The following is a 15,252-nucleotide window of genomic DNA, read 5'->3' as shown; positions in this document are numbered from 1 at the left end:
AGTCGAGGAAAGGCCACCCAGGGTGTTCGTCGAGAAGGAGCTGGAACCTGTACCTCGGAGAGATGTGTCAGAGCCAAGGCCCAAAGAGAAGTGCGTTGAAATTAAACCATGAAAGTGCTTCTTGTTCCTTATACAATATACATCAAGGTGAACTTGCATCTATGAGTTAGTAGAAAATTCAGATTGCATGATGCACATGTGGGCAGAATACAGTCCCTATATGGATGGGCATGTACAGTATATAAATAACTTAGTCAGAATCGACCTACTGAAACAAACAGGCTGAATTATCTGAAAAGTAATGCCTGCTTGAAGAAATTCTTAAGGGTACAAGGCTCATGAAGTCTTATAGCCTTTCAGGGCTTTGTGCTACCGTTATCGAGGCATTTACTTATATTCCTTAGGGAAGTCCAGCTGATGGCCTCCTTTCACTGTTGTAGATTTCGACATTGTACAAGTATGTCTTCTCTTCCTAGAGCTGCATCACCATTGGTTGAAGTCCGGAAAGAGTCTGCAGAAAAGCACAGGCCGGAGAGCCCGCGGAGGCAGCGCAGTCCGCCAACCAAAGATCGACGTCGCAGGTACAGTGGCAACTACAGCATTGTCAGGCTCTTGCAAGGTCCAGTGGGTGAGCATATGTACATGAGCACCAAATTAAAGACTGCTGCAGCCGTCATCCATTGGCAACAATTCCACCTGGCAGTTGCAGCTAAATTCAAAAGTAACTATCAGTCTACAGAATTGTCGAGTTTATTCCCCATCTTGCTTTCCAAAATGTGCTCACACGCACAAATTAAAGTGCTCAGCACAGCCACCATGGGCCTGCGAGTCTCATGATTGCCTGCTACTGCTGCATGGGTTGTCTATTCTTGTCTTTGGGAAGTTCGAATAGTAAAATTCGAGTGCGAATCAAATCGAATAGCAAACACTATTTGAAAAATATTCGAAATTTCGAATATTCACACACCCCCAGTTTTTTTTTTTTTTTTAAGAAGGTTTGAAAGAGGGTAAAAGAGGAAGGGATAGCTATATGGACCATGCAGACAGGCTGGAATGTTGTGTTGGTTTGCTATTCATAACTCCAGGTCCCGATCACCAAGGAGGTCGCGCAGTCCCCGTAGGCGCAAGTCCCCGCACCACGGAAGGCATCCTGCACACCATCACCGAAGTCCAGAGTCCCGTAGACACAGACGGTAAGCATTTCTGCAATGATCCCACTTATCTTACAGTCAACACATTAGCACGCTTCTGGACTCACGCAAAGGGTTTTTCAAGTGAAGCTTGTATTGCCTCCCAAGTATCATTGGCGTTGTAGCTATGGCTGGAAAAAAACCCAGTGCCCTCGAGCGGAAAGAAATGCGATCATCGAAGGTGTGCATGTCACATGCATATTTGTATGCACCGTTTTCCAATAATTGATGCTCTCTCGATCGTGGGCTTGTCAGTAGAGCTGTGCGAATAACAAAATTTTGGGTGCGAAGCGAATTCGAATATTGAAGTGTGAGTGCGAATCGAATAGAATATTTTTCGAATATTTCTAGAATGTTTTTCAAATACTTCGAAGCGAAATTGCAGAAAGGAAAGTTAGAGAGGATTCCTAAGCATATGTTATGAGATAGCAACATGAAAGTGTTTCTTTTCGCTATTTTGATGAAGCACTGGCGGGGTGGTGTTTCATAGTTGTCTTATCAAGAATGAGGCAATGTAGAGGCCGAACTGTATTTATGTACATGATTTGGTGCAACCAAAGTGTTGCCAACAACACTTTACACGTGATAGGCAAAGATGCCATTTCCTCAGCCTCTCCCCCTCTTTCAACTTCTGTGGAAGCCCAACTGATGTGGCAGACAAGGGTGTGCTCTCTTCAAGTCCGAAGTTCTAAATCTGCCTCGTAGACGTCGATATATAAGAACATCTGAAATTTTAGATGCTAAAAAGCTTCGGCTTCCAATTTTTCGGACTTCCTGCCCAAATTGCAGGTCCAAAACAGCATTAATTGAACCCCTTCCCCCTCTGCCACATCTTTCATCTCCATGTTGGAACCAGCATTTTCTGTAGTACATTTGCGACCATAGCAGAGCTTGAAAGCAGCTTTGCCGCAACACCGGGGTGTGATGAGGTGAAGCATATTGAAAATCTAGAAACCACTTCTAATCGGACGTTGACTGTCTCTTGGCAAAGCTCGGCAGTAGCGGAGCTTGAAAGGCAGCTTTGCCGCAATACGAGAGTGTAATGAGGTGAAGCATATTGAAAATCTGAAGGGGTCACTTTCAATCTTACGTTGACTGTATTTGTTTTGGGGAAGTTCGAATAGTAAAATTCATTAATACGAACAGTCAAACCTCGTTAATACGTACCCGCTTTAAACATACTAACGGTTAAAACGTAGTTGCGACGAATCCCCGACCGAGTCCCATAGAGCCCAGTGCATTCGCTGACCACTTAACCCGTAGTGATTCGCCCCATGCCTACCGGTTAGTGCGTACCCTGCATACCGTGATAACTTTTTGTGCCATAAAATTTTACTGCGCCGCTCAACTTCCCGACGCCACTATGTGCCGCCGTGCCGCCAAAGGTCTTCCGTAATTTTTAGAAGTGCGGTGATCGGTCAATCACAGATTCCGACTTCCGCGCGATGCGGCGACGCCTTTGCGGGTAAGCATTGGGAAAGAACAAAGGTGAGGTGGCGGCCACCGACGAACGTGCGGGCATGACTTATCGCCGACAACCTTATCACAATAAGTATCTTCAGCTATCTGCTCGGGCACACGTTCGGCACAGCGCTACATTTTTTAGCCTACTGCACGCTTTTATTATGCGACAACCTGAACTCGCTGGGCCGCCGATTGCTGCCGCCTCATTGTGCGGGGCCATCTTCAAGGCTGAAGTTGAATTGATAGCGCAAATGTTCGGACAGGGACGAAGAACTTCAGCCATGTACCAATTAGCCTGACAGCAAGCGCTACTAAGCCGTCATCAGGCGCACACCGCTTTGTAGAAACGAAAGCAGATCGCTGTTGCGTAGTTAGCGTTGCGGGTCGCGGGCGCCGAGAAACCTCGCTGCGTTGATGCTATCACACTAAACGCACGTGTACGGTCAGCGCCTCCTCTATTTTTCAGTGCCTGGGCGAACGCTCTCCTCGGGCCGTCGAGCGCGCGCTCCGCGTCCGCTCGCCGCTGCCGCGTGGTGGCGCTGTGCAAGTAGACTACGGGAAGCTGGGGCTGAACGGCCGCGCCTATCACGAAGCTCACAAATTCGTGTTTGCATCCGAGTTTAATTGCATTTGTGCTTCTTGCAAGCTTTCACAGTTACAGGGGGATGGAAAGAAACGCGAACATAGCGGCGCGCTGTTTTCATCACGCTCTAACCGTGGTGGCAATAAAAAGATGCTAGATGGTCCTTTATTGTATAATGGATGACGTCGTCTTTTCATCAATCATCCAGGCTATAACCACTTGAAAATAAATGTGAAACAGCAAAGAACGCAGATGCCGCATGTTCGCGTGTCTTTCCGTCCCCGCTGCACGTATTCCGCAGGCAGTCTGTCAGTCCGTGCTGCCGGTTTGATACTTGCACTCGAGTTTGATAGTATTCGCGTTTTACTTTCTATTTCAGGCTATTGCAACCGCCCCAATGCCTTAGTATGTCATACTGGTTCGTTCCTCTCTGCAAATGGAACTGAAAGAAATCACGATTGTCTTTTTTATTTCCCTTTATTGTTAAAGAAAAAAAATCTCACAGGGTCCCTTATACATTCATCTAAGACGACTGAAAGGCGAAAGCCATCTTTTTCTTTTTCTTTCAGTCAATGTATTGAACATTCCCTGCCTCTCTCCGAGATACCTGAGGAGCCAGATACTGAGGCTACAACAATCCGCCGACAAATACAAAGACGAGCTCAAGCAACTGACAACAGGCCGCGCCATTTTTCACGCCTTTCACATTGGCTCAAGTTGAGAGTCGGCACTACGATTTTATACTTGAACGACAGCATCTGTTCACACACATCGGTCAGTGTTGCAGGAAGCGCGTGGCATGTGTAGCTCTTTTTGTTTGTTTTTCGTACCACCACGATTTAACTGTTTTAAGCTCAAAAATGGTGGATTCACCTGGCGTAGTTCTTCTTTTTCTGGCACCAGCTGTTGCTTTCTCCCGGTGGCAACAAATGTAATTCTCAAAAGCTTTACGAAGGGAACGGGCGATCACGTATATCCCTGGAAGCAGTCTGGTGACATTTCATGCTATTTAGCGCATGAACTCCAGGCTTGCGCGTAGTGTGCTACACCAGTAGAAGGTAGCACGTATCGGGGAACTTTAAGCACCCAAGATTTCAGTATTAGCTCTTGGCAAATGCTGCTTTCGAAAATCGACTTTCAGACAGTCAAAAACCGACTCTCAGTCAAGCGAATGTAACGGTGACAAAAAATATTTTCCGCGTATCACTGGCATGCGCTCTTTGGTATCGGGCTAGCAGACGACGCGCAAGCGTCTCGATCAAATAGCCGCGAAAGACACATGCCTTCGAAATGGGCTGGTTGCCCAGAACGACAAGTGCTTCACGATTCCAGTTTACAAGTTTTAATGATACTTTAAACAACGCGAATACAGCCGAAAATTGAACCATATAGCAGCTTCGAATGTAGCCGCGGCATTTGCTTCCGCGAGCGACGACGCGTCGGCGTTGCTACTACGGTGGCGGCGCCCGGCGGCTAAAAGCCGCACTGGCGCCGACGGTCGGTTCCCATTGCGCTCCGCTCCTTCGCCCAGGCACAGAAAAATAGAGGAGGCGCTGGTACGGTACAGCAAGCATAGCGCGGTTGTAACCATACTGCACGCTTTTATTACGCGACCACCCAACGTGCCTCTGTCAGCTGCCAAGAGGGTACAAACAGCATTCCCACGACAAATGCGCGTGTGCGGCACAGCAAGCGGCCCGGCAGTGACGGCGTGAGCCGAGTAGGCTTCGCGTTGCACGCAACTAGCTGGGACAAGATCGGCTCCACGCGGCCGTACCGCGTTTCACTAGTACTGTGTCAGTTTTCGTTTAGTAGCAGATCGCGGTTAAACGCACACACACGCATTGCGGAAAGCAGACACTGTCCGTTCTGTCGCTATGTCGGTCACTGCGTTGACTGCGTATCCCGGACCCTGTTATAGTTTCGAAATGCTCTTTGGCATCGCCACTGCGCGCTATCGGGCAGAAGTGCAAAAGTGCCAGGATCTTTTCTCCACTTTGGCAAAAAGAAAGGGCTTTGTGGTGGGTACTTTGGGCAATATTTGCTGTGGCGCTCTATTTATTTGCTGGCGGCGATGGCGTAGGCTAGGAGATGCAAATTTGTACTTTGTGTTTAATGCGTACTACCGTTTATTGCGTAGTTATGCCATGCTCCCGGCAGGTACGTATTAACGAGGTTTCACTGTAGTACGTCACCCCGATTTTCCCAACAGGGCAAGGGCTCCCTTTTTTTTTTTTTTTTAGGATTGTTAACATAGTAATCTCAGAATGGAGGGTCATTCCATGCTTGATTTGTTTTCATTTTGCATCATATAAGAATGGATAACACAAGCCACCAAGAATGAGTCAAGGCAGGGGAGGCCATTTAGCGTACTGGCTCTTTTATGTGCGGAACAAAACAGTAAATTCACTTTTAGGTGAATTCCTTCTAGTTGTGACCACTTTCTTTGATCATCTTCTGAAAAAATGGATGCAGTTACTACAAATGAATTTTTCGCTTGCTAAAAAATTGGCTCTGAAATGCACCTGGCCATTTTCACCACTGTTTCAGTTCGCATACAGTGTAACCTTGTTACAACGGATCTGCTTACAATAGACATTCGGATACTACAGACCAATTTGCGGTGTTACGCCAACCTCCCTATCTGTCCTACTGATTGAGCTTCGTTTACAACGGATTCTGGTACAATGGACATACAAATATCATTGACTAAAATGTGAGGCCAGCAGGGTGGTTAGGACCCATTTACAACGGACTTTTCTACCATGGACATTCCAAATTCAATAACTTCAGACTTCAAACATCGCTTGGTATACTTTCGGGACGGGAACAGCGTGCCGGATATCGATGTACCGATTTAGAAAAAACGGCTGCTGATCTTTGGTCTGTCAGTGATCAGTTATGCCTCGCCACAATGACAAAAAATTCGTGCAGCGTGCTTGGTCTTGCGTTTTGGGGCGCCGACGCGCGGTATTGTTAGCCGCTGCCACCGCTATGAGCGGTCACTGTACGGTGAGCTTGGCTGGGGAATACACTGCCAAAGTGTAAATTGCCCATCCGCATTTCAGAGGAGTCAGCGGGCAATGTGATTCATTGCTTGCAACGGAACACATTGCGGCTTCTTTGCTTTTGCATGTCCCCTAGTGTGATGTTCTTGCCCGCAAAGTTCGGATTCATCTCGCACGTGGGCGCCATGAGCATAGTTAGGCCTAGCCATGACTTCGAGCAGAAAGCTCGGCTGCGATGTGCGTGGCCGCGGTGCCTGATGTTTCAAAGTACGTCATGCTCGATCGGGAATACAGTTGTCCCCGGATGGTCTTCGTCACAAGGTCCGAAGTGCTGATGAGCAGAACCTCTAACCGCGGGTCCGACGAGTCAACGCTATTACAGTCGGTTCGAGACGCGCGTCTGCGATGTTCGTGACGAGTGCGGCGTGATATCGTAATCTGACGATTGAGCTTCCGCTTGAAGGTGCCAAAGTAAACCGTAATTATATCCTAAATGATCATCGACCCGTGAACACAGAACGCGTCACTAAGTAGCGTGATTTTAGACAGCCGTGATCTCACGACGCACAAGCTGCAGATGACGCTCTCCCGGAGCGAGCATCGGTCCAATGGCAAGACGTCAAACGTTTACTTTTTGTACGCTTGTTTCTGAATGGAGGAGCTAGCTGAAGCAGGGAATTTGAATGCAGATAAATGCTCTTTCTGACGAGCCCAGAATGGCAGTGCTCCGTTGCGTTATTGTGGAGCTGTAAGTTCTTTTAAAACGCTGTTTTTTGTTGTTGTTTTTTTTCCCTTTCTTTTTTGAGATTTCTGCATTAATTTTCGCCACCTCAGCAGGCGCAACAAACTTTTTACAGCGCTTCTATGTAGTTTTCAATGAAGATATTTTGGAATCAGATAGAGAAAGGGATACAGAAACTGAAAATCTGATTTTCAGAAAATAGCTTCTTTTTTTTTTCTTGTGGTAAAAAATTGGTCCCCCATTAAGAATAAATCCGTTCTTTGACCACGTTTGTGACTCACAATTCTCTCCGTTTATAACAGGCCCGTTCAGCATTTACATGAGTCTGTTGTAACAGTACTTGGACTTTACATACTCCCTTTACAACTGACCAAAATCCTCTTCTCTATAAAGGTCTGTTGTAATCAGGTTATACTGTATTTTCACTTCACATGTGATGATTTTGACCCCATCACTAATGCCTTCTTGCTCATTTTGTCTCCAAACAGGCATCGTTCAGAGTCTCCAGCCGGGTCCACTTCCAGTTCCTCGTCAGCCTCAAGTTCAAGCCATGGTTCTCTTAAGAAGGCAAAATCAGAGAAACGGCAAGCGGTATGAACTTGTGCACAGATTGTGCTCACACTATGACATCCAAGCATGTGCATCTTCTGGGGCACTTCTGAGGGACAAGATTCAGGACTGTGCCTTACTTGCATATTCTGTGGCTCACGCAGACGTTCACAGCTTGGGAACTGATTTAGGACTGTATTGAAAACTAACAAAATGGCAGGCGTGATCAGAATTTCATGGTCCTAGCAATTGTGTGGAACATTTTATTTGGGTTTGGTAGACTTTGATCTAGCCTTTTTGTTTGCATTATGTTTGCCCGCTTGCTTTCAATAATCGTATGTTAACTGTTGCATTGTGGTTCATTTGTACTATCAAAGGGGATTTCTTGAAGCTAGTGCACGCATTTATGCTGCGTAGGCATGGAAAGTGTGTGTATGTGTAGATGTGGCTGTTGTACAGTAAACTCCTGTTAAGACAAATTCGGTTAAAATGAATTCTCGCTTCACAGGAAGGTTTATTCATAGGCTCAGTGCAAAAAAAAAATATATATATATCTGCTTAAGGGGGGACGCTGCAATGGGAATGATGAATTATGGTCAAAATTTTCGATTTTTTTTATTTATTTTTTTCGCGATCCTCAGACCTTTCTTTACCTCGTAGTTAAATATTATCATGATATACGCTGTAGTAATCGAGAAAACAGCACTTTATCAGCATGTAGTCATCGAAAACCGCAAAAAAATCGGGCTTCGGATGGTGCCGCCGCGCCGCGAATTACATGGCTCCCGCTCGGCGGAGCGCCGCCATCTTGGTATCATCGTAGAGAGGAGTGATTGGAGCTGAAGGTAGCCACAGTGCCGTATTTCTCCAACGAAAAATAAAACCAGGAGAAGCGAGCGAAAAAAGGCAAAAGTGGCATCGCGATTGGTTGCAATAGTCACGTGGGGGCACATGGTGCGCTCCTATTGGTTGTTCATGATTTGAATGGCTTTCGCACGCATTTGCGCAGCAGCGAGCTGCGCGCTTTGTTCATTCTTGTGTTGATCGCTGCAGCCCGACGCGCGTGTTTTGCGATGAGCCCCAGAGGAGCAAAGTACCGAATGGTCCACGCGTACGGAAAACGGCGAAAGCCATGGAATAAGGGGAGAAAACGGGACACAGGAGCGAACTCCGCTGACCTCGCTGAGCAGGAAGAGCCGGTGCCCGCGGGAGATCGGGAAAGCTCCCCAGTGTGTAACTGCGACAGTGTGTCCGTTTGCTCTGGTCACGGCCTGGCCGCGGGCCATGTTGACGGCGCGTGTGGCGTTGAAGACGCGTCCCTGTGCAGTGCCGACGAATCCGCGTGTGGTGTTGATGTGTTCACGTGCCGGGTTAACGGGTCCACGCGCGGTGTTGACGCGCCCACGTGCAGCGGTGACCGCGCTTCTGCGAGCAACGGCATGGCATTTGCAACCACAGATGTTCGCGCTTCAAGTATCCAACAGAGGATTTCGGCTCCAACTCTCACTGATGAAGAGATTGCGCGGCGGGAAGAGACGCGAGCAGACACTTTGAATGCGTTATCGGCAACCCCGGCAACAAATAGGAAATTTCAGCTACTGAACGATGGCGAAAGTGACAATGATGTTGTTCCTGAGGAGTTTTTTGTAAACAAGGTGATGATGAATAAGCTGCTGTAGGAATTTTGCTGCCACCAGTGCGGGAGGGCCCCAGTTCGTTTTGAAACTGGACTTAGTCTTGGGCTCGCAACAAAAATGGAAGTTATATGTGACCACTGTGGTACAATAAGTAAAGAGTGGTCGTCCCCAAGGTGTGCTGGCCCTCAGCAGATCAACCCCTTTGAAATCAATGTTCGTGCCGTGAGAGCTGTGCAGTCTGTGGGCAAAAATCAAACTGCACTGAATGATATTTTTTCCCACATGGACATTTCACATAGGGGTTTACACCACAAGTCATACAGGAGGCTGCACTGCAAGCGTAGTCACCCTGCCACTGCATCTGCAGCCACAGCAATAGAGGCTGCAAGGGCCGAGAAAGTGCGCCAGATATATCAGGACCTTGGATGTGCCCCCGGGAACATTGACGTCATTTATGATGGCACATGGATGACGAGGGGCCACACAAGCCACGTCGGTGTTGGCTGTGTCATTGAGTTATACTCTGGCCTTGTCCTGGACCACTGTGTTCCCTCGAACTACTGCCAAGGCTGTACTCTTGGACCAAAGCCTCAAGACAGTGAATACTTGGAGTGGTATGGAAAACACAAACCGCAGTGCCAAAAAAACACAGACGCGAATGCAGGGCAAATGGAAACGATTGCAGCAAAGACCATGTTTCAGCGGTCACTTCAAAAACATCAGCTCCGCTATACAGGCATCCTTTGTGATGGTGATAGCCACACGTTTACCGCCCTCAGTGAGGATAAGGTGTATGGCTTCATACCCATTCACAAGCAAGAATGTGTAAATCACGTTAAGAAAGAATGGGCACAGCTTTGCGCAACCTCATGGAAAAAAACAAGAGCAAGGACCGAGAGCTCAGCATGAGTGGAAGAGGCCGCCTCACACAAGGCCTAATTAAAAAACTCACGGACTATTATGGATGGGCCATCAAAAGTAACTCAAATGATGTGCCTGCTATGGAAAAGGCTATCATGGCTACTTTTCATCACATCACATCGACTGATGATGAGCCTCACCATGAGCATTGTCCAACTGGAGTCAGCTCATGGTGCAAGTTTAATGCTGCGGCAGCCTCGGGGGAACCAGCACCTGCACACAAGCTGCAGCTTCCTGCACATGTTCGGGCAGCACTCCTGCCTATATACAAGCGCCTTTCTGCAAGGGAACTTCTGGAAAGATGCCAGCAAGGCAGAACTCAGAATGCCATCGAGTCGCTCAACAATGTGATTTGGTCGCTCCAGTCCAAAACACAGTTTGCCTCTCTTCTAAGTGTTGAGAGCGCTGTGGCAGATGTAGTTTGCCGTTTTAATTCTGGCTGTGGTAAGGCACTTCAAGAAATTACTCCACAACTTGGCTACACTCCAGGATCATGCTCCCTGCGGCGGGCTGCTGAAAAGGATGCACGGCGCATCAAGAAGTCAACTAAAGTGCACGAAACTGCTCCAAAGAAGCGCAAAACTGACTTGAAATCAAAAGAAAATGGGTCCTCAAAGTCAAAGGACTACATCCCAGGCGGGTTTTAGGTGCTCATAGCTAATATTAAACTGCTTTCGTGTAACAAAACTTTGAGCTCAGTTTTCTCAGCTTCCATTTTTTGTGAAGTTGCTGTCGGTCATACCAGTGCTACTTCATAACTATTGAAGCTAAAATCATTCTGTTTTTTAAACTTAGCTCCTGAAACACTGGTGAGCGCCCTAACGCTATTCATTTTTGCCTGCAAGTCGTAAAAATTTTATAATTTTGTTTTTGCAAAAGTTGTCGATAAGAAAACATGTATAAGACATTTCAGAAATTTTTACTGTGCTCATTTTGACATAAAAAAATTAATGAATAGCATTACGGCATACAGTGGGCCTTGCTGAATATGTGTAGACAAATATGTTATCAAAATTATGTTTAATTAACCAATTATTAGCATATGATTGTAAAGGTTTATCAAATGTTGTAACTCGGAAACTATATTAGATATCTTAACGTTGATTTCATTTATGATATCAGCATAGCAAATCACATCAGTGTACCAAATTTCATCAATATATCCGTATAAATAACGAAGATAATTTTCATTGCCACGTCCCCCCTTAAGGGGGGAGGCTACCCTGAAGACCGAACTTTCTTATTTTTTAAGATATCTGGATGAAACTTTCAGGGTTTGGTCACTGCACTGAAACTAGCAGAACTGCTAAGTTTCACGAAGCTGTGTTTCTTAGTTCCAGAGTTATGGAGGTTTAACTGGGTGGTTCACATGGGTGCCTGAGGAAGTCTCTTGAGAAATCCCACGACATAGTAGAAAGCTGAAATTCATTGTGGTCATTCCTTGATAGGTATCCCAGGGCGCTACAAAGCCGTTTTTAAAAATTTTGACACAACTTTGAATTTGATGTAGCCAGTAATGACCAGATTCATCAATAATTAATTGTTTATTATAAATTAACAGCACCAATTTAAAAAAAAAGGAGCTTGTTACACCCTTGCAAAGTCCTTCAGGAACAGAATAAAAAAAACTGCACACAAATCTGATGAGCGGTCTGAGTTTTTGCTTTACTTAGCACCACAACTAGCGAAATAATCCATTCTGAGAAAACGGGCCTAGAAAGTTCAGCACATGTGTTTTCTTCAGAAAGCTCTAGCAGAGTAGCTAGAAGTGTCCTTGCGCACTCTTTTCTTCTTTTGCCTGGCCTACATCTTCTCTTGGTGTCGTTTGGAGTTTTTTTTAGGCGTAAAGCATTTTTTTCACGAGCTCGCTGGATGGCCAGGTGACCTGGTTGAAGTCCATTGGAGTCCGATATCACTTGGGTTGCTTTGCAGCAGCCGGCATTGTAACGTAGCACCGCTTCATGCAGTGCTGTTGTTTTGGCATCAGGGACCACAAAATAGAGTGGAATGACTGATGCATTTTGTGTCTCGAGTTCAGCGCGAGCCGCGTCACGACGTTTCGCATCGATTTCTTCCTTCGTTAGGAAACGCGTCCGCAGATGAAGCGACGGTTCACTCACGCTCGATGGCACCGATTCAGACGAGGTGCTGGGTTCGGCAATCTCAGAAACAATCGGTGTCACGCTCAATGGCACAGATTCTGACGAAGTGCTGTGTCCGGCGATCTCAGAAACACTCAGTGTCACGCTCGATGACACCGATACGGAGCACGTGCTGAGTCCGGCGATCTCGGAAACACTCAGTGCATTTGGGGCTCCAGCGACACTCGATGTGTCGGATTCTCGACTGGCGACAGCCTACAGCACAGTTCCGCCGCTGCAAGCGTCTACGCAGTCGGCACCCGCAGCAGAATCGCGGAATTTCGATGCTCGTACAAGCTGCATAGCGCGCCTCCGCGCACCGGACCTCTGCACTGTTTTCGGCTTCATTGCCGGCATCGCCCGCAACAACAAAGACGAAGGGCACAGAAGTAGTGCAAAAAGAAAAAATGATGCTAAAATGATCGAACAGATCGCGCAGGGCGAAGAGCGGCTCGTAAGCAGACGTCTGTCGAGGCATACGGAGCAGAGAACAACAATGAGGCGAGCGCGCTGGATGCGCCATCGACAGGAGCGACCGCCCCCGCTGCTGCGCAGCAGCCAATGGCGGCCGCGCTTTCTCCCGCGAGATGTGAATGCGCTGCTCTAGCCAATCAGCGCTCTGCATCGCATCGCGGGAAAACGCCAATAGCGTCTCAACCATGCCGCCGACGCCATTTTGCAAGGCGGCAAACGAGAAAGAAAGAATTCACGGTCAAAACAACACCAAGATGGCGCGGAACAACCGCATGGTCCGGGAATGGCGCGCACGCGAAGTTTGGTTTGATTTCGGGATTTGCGCGTGTTTTGGACGCCGCGGTGGAATTAGATGCTGATACAGTAGAACCCCGCTGTTACGTTCCTCACTGCTGCGTTTTCCCGGCTGTTACGTCGTTTTCCGCCGGTCCCGGCATAGCTCCCATAGGATACAATGTATTGGGAACCCCGCTGTTACGTCGTAACTGTCGGACCGTTCCCGTATGATACGTCGCGAAGTGCGCTCGGAGCCGACCGAGTGACTACCAAAGAGAGGGGCCATGGTGCATTTTCACGCAGTTTGGCCTCGTTTGACCGTAATATTAGCCGCATGAGAGGCGCAAGCAACAGAATCTTTCAACTGATGCAAACAAAAGCATGGCCTTCGAGATTCAAATTGCAAAGATGGCGTCTATGACGTAACTGCTCGCGAAAGCAAGGCCTTCGAGATTGGCATTTCCTATTGACAAAAGCATAGCCTCTGAGATTTGTATTGCACAAACATGGCGTGTATGACGTAATTGCTTGCGAAAGCAAGGCCTTCGAGATTGGCATTTACTTCTGCCATCGCGTTGGCGTAGACTCATCATCATCGTTATTTGTCGGAGAACGGGAGGAGTTCGAGCTGGTTGGAGCTGGCGTGGTCGTGCGTGCGGTTCGCGGTCGGACTCGCCGCGCCGATCGCGCTTGCGTGTGCTTAGTTCTTTCATGCCTACAGCTGTTGGTGTTTACGTTGATTACATTTCTGTGGATGAGGCCGTCCTAAGCTCCGCGTTTCTATCCATCGACTAGATCGCGGCTGAGCGCGCCAATTTTCGTGCTGCTCGTAAGAATTGAAATAAAATTCTGTACCACTAAATATTTTGCCGTTTTTCCTGTTTTTCGGCTCTTACGTTTCCCGTCTCTTACGTTTATTTCCTACGGTCCCTTCAAAAACGTATCAGCAGGGTTCTACTGTAATTACAGAATAGGTAGTTTATGAGACATAAAACTCAAAAATGTGGTTTTTGAAAAATCGACTTTTTCGCGATTTTTCGGTTTTCAAGGTCCGCGTCCCCCTTAAGCCTAACAGGTACTCATCTGTTAAAGGAGTGGTGACAGAAAATTTGTGAACCTCTGTTTTTTGCTCTTAATCAGTGACCACTGACTCGTTAATAGCGGCAGCGAAACTCATTTGCCCCAGCGCGAGACGGATGTTTAAGTATATGCTCGTATGTTACGACTGGGGGCAGTTTTGATTGCGAAGAGCACTCGGTGGCCCCATGACGTAGTCGGCCTACTCGTGACTGCGAGAGCCAGTGACGTCACTGGCCGGCTTCTGCCGTGTTGTCAGCACCGCTGTTTCGTCAAACTACATTGCTTATCTAGTGTGGCGATGGACGAAAGAGCTGGGAGGAGTGTAAAAATCAATCAGAAAAGCTTGATTCTCTTTGCGAGTCTCACTGGTGGCTGCGATTTTGTTCTTGTCATTGTCGTCCAACTGAGGCGACGTTTTCCGTGAGGCTTGGAGCAACCGCAGCATTAGGCATGTTGAAACATTTTCACTCCGATCATTTGTCAAGTAGCAGGTTCAGAAGTGACGAGGGAAGCATTAAACCACAACAGTGGCGCTCTGTAACAGTGTTTATGTGTAACATGCAAGTGACGTGATGTATGCTTTACTTACTCGTATTTAGGTTGGGCAGCGCTACGTTCTCAAGGCATACCAATCCCACGTACGCACATCGGAGCGCTGAAGCAGTTACCGTATAAACGCGTGTAAGGGCCGCACTTTTTTTTCAAGAAATGAGGGCCAATTTTCAGGGTGCGGCCCATACACGCGACATTTTTTTTTTTTTTTTAAGTAAAAACGCACCAGTTAGCGAACGAAGAACATTTATTGCAGTATACGACATTTCTTGCGACATACGTGCTCAATCATCGTCACTCGGCGAGTCCTCAGACTTGGAGTCCGAGATGAGATGGTGTGCTGCGAAGCGCCGTCACCCCACAAGCAGTCAACTTCCGTGCCATCCAAGCTGTTAGATATCCCGGCGACTTTAAAACTTCGGGACACAATGTCCGTCGACACCGAGCGCCACGCAGATAGGATCCACCCAAGTACAGTCGCCAAGGCTAGTCCCTTCACACGCAGCATGTCCGTTGTGAGTGCAAGACCATCATTCCGCACTTCAGTCACATAGCGGAGCAAGTCTTCTTCCAAATCGGGAAACTTGCACTGCTCTCCTCGGAAAGCGCGCTTAGTGCTGTTGGTGTTTCGCAAG

At 47.5% G+C, this 15,252-nt stretch overlaps 1 protein-coding gene across 1 annotated transcript in view; it reads left to right on the top strand.

Annotated features, from left to right (window-relative positions):
- LOC119396924 (serine/arginine repetitive matrix protein 1) overlaps positions 1-15,252 on the top strand; it is a gene marked incomplete at its 5' end in the record, with an annotated part of 62,901 nt that continues 47,649 nt past the window's right edge. Inside the window, 4 exon segments of the mRNA XM_037664308.2 lie at positions 1-90; positions 477-581; positions 1,086-1,193; positions 7,476-7,578. Of these exon segments, the coding sequence (XP_037520236.1) occupies positions 1-90; positions 477-581; positions 1,086-1,193; positions 7,476-7,578 (406 nt within the window).

The sequence above is a fragment of the Rhipicephalus sanguineus genome, chromosome 6 (assembly GCF_013339695.2).
Source record: "Rhipicephalus sanguineus isolate Rsan-2018 chromosome 6, BIME_Rsan_1.4, whole genome shotgun sequence".
Taxonomy (NCBI): domain Eukaryota; kingdom Metazoa; phylum Arthropoda; class Arachnida; order Ixodida; family Ixodidae; genus Rhipicephalus; species Rhipicephalus sanguineus.
Note: the sequence above shows the minus strand (reverse complement) of the source record. Positions and strands in the feature narration are given on the sequence as shown.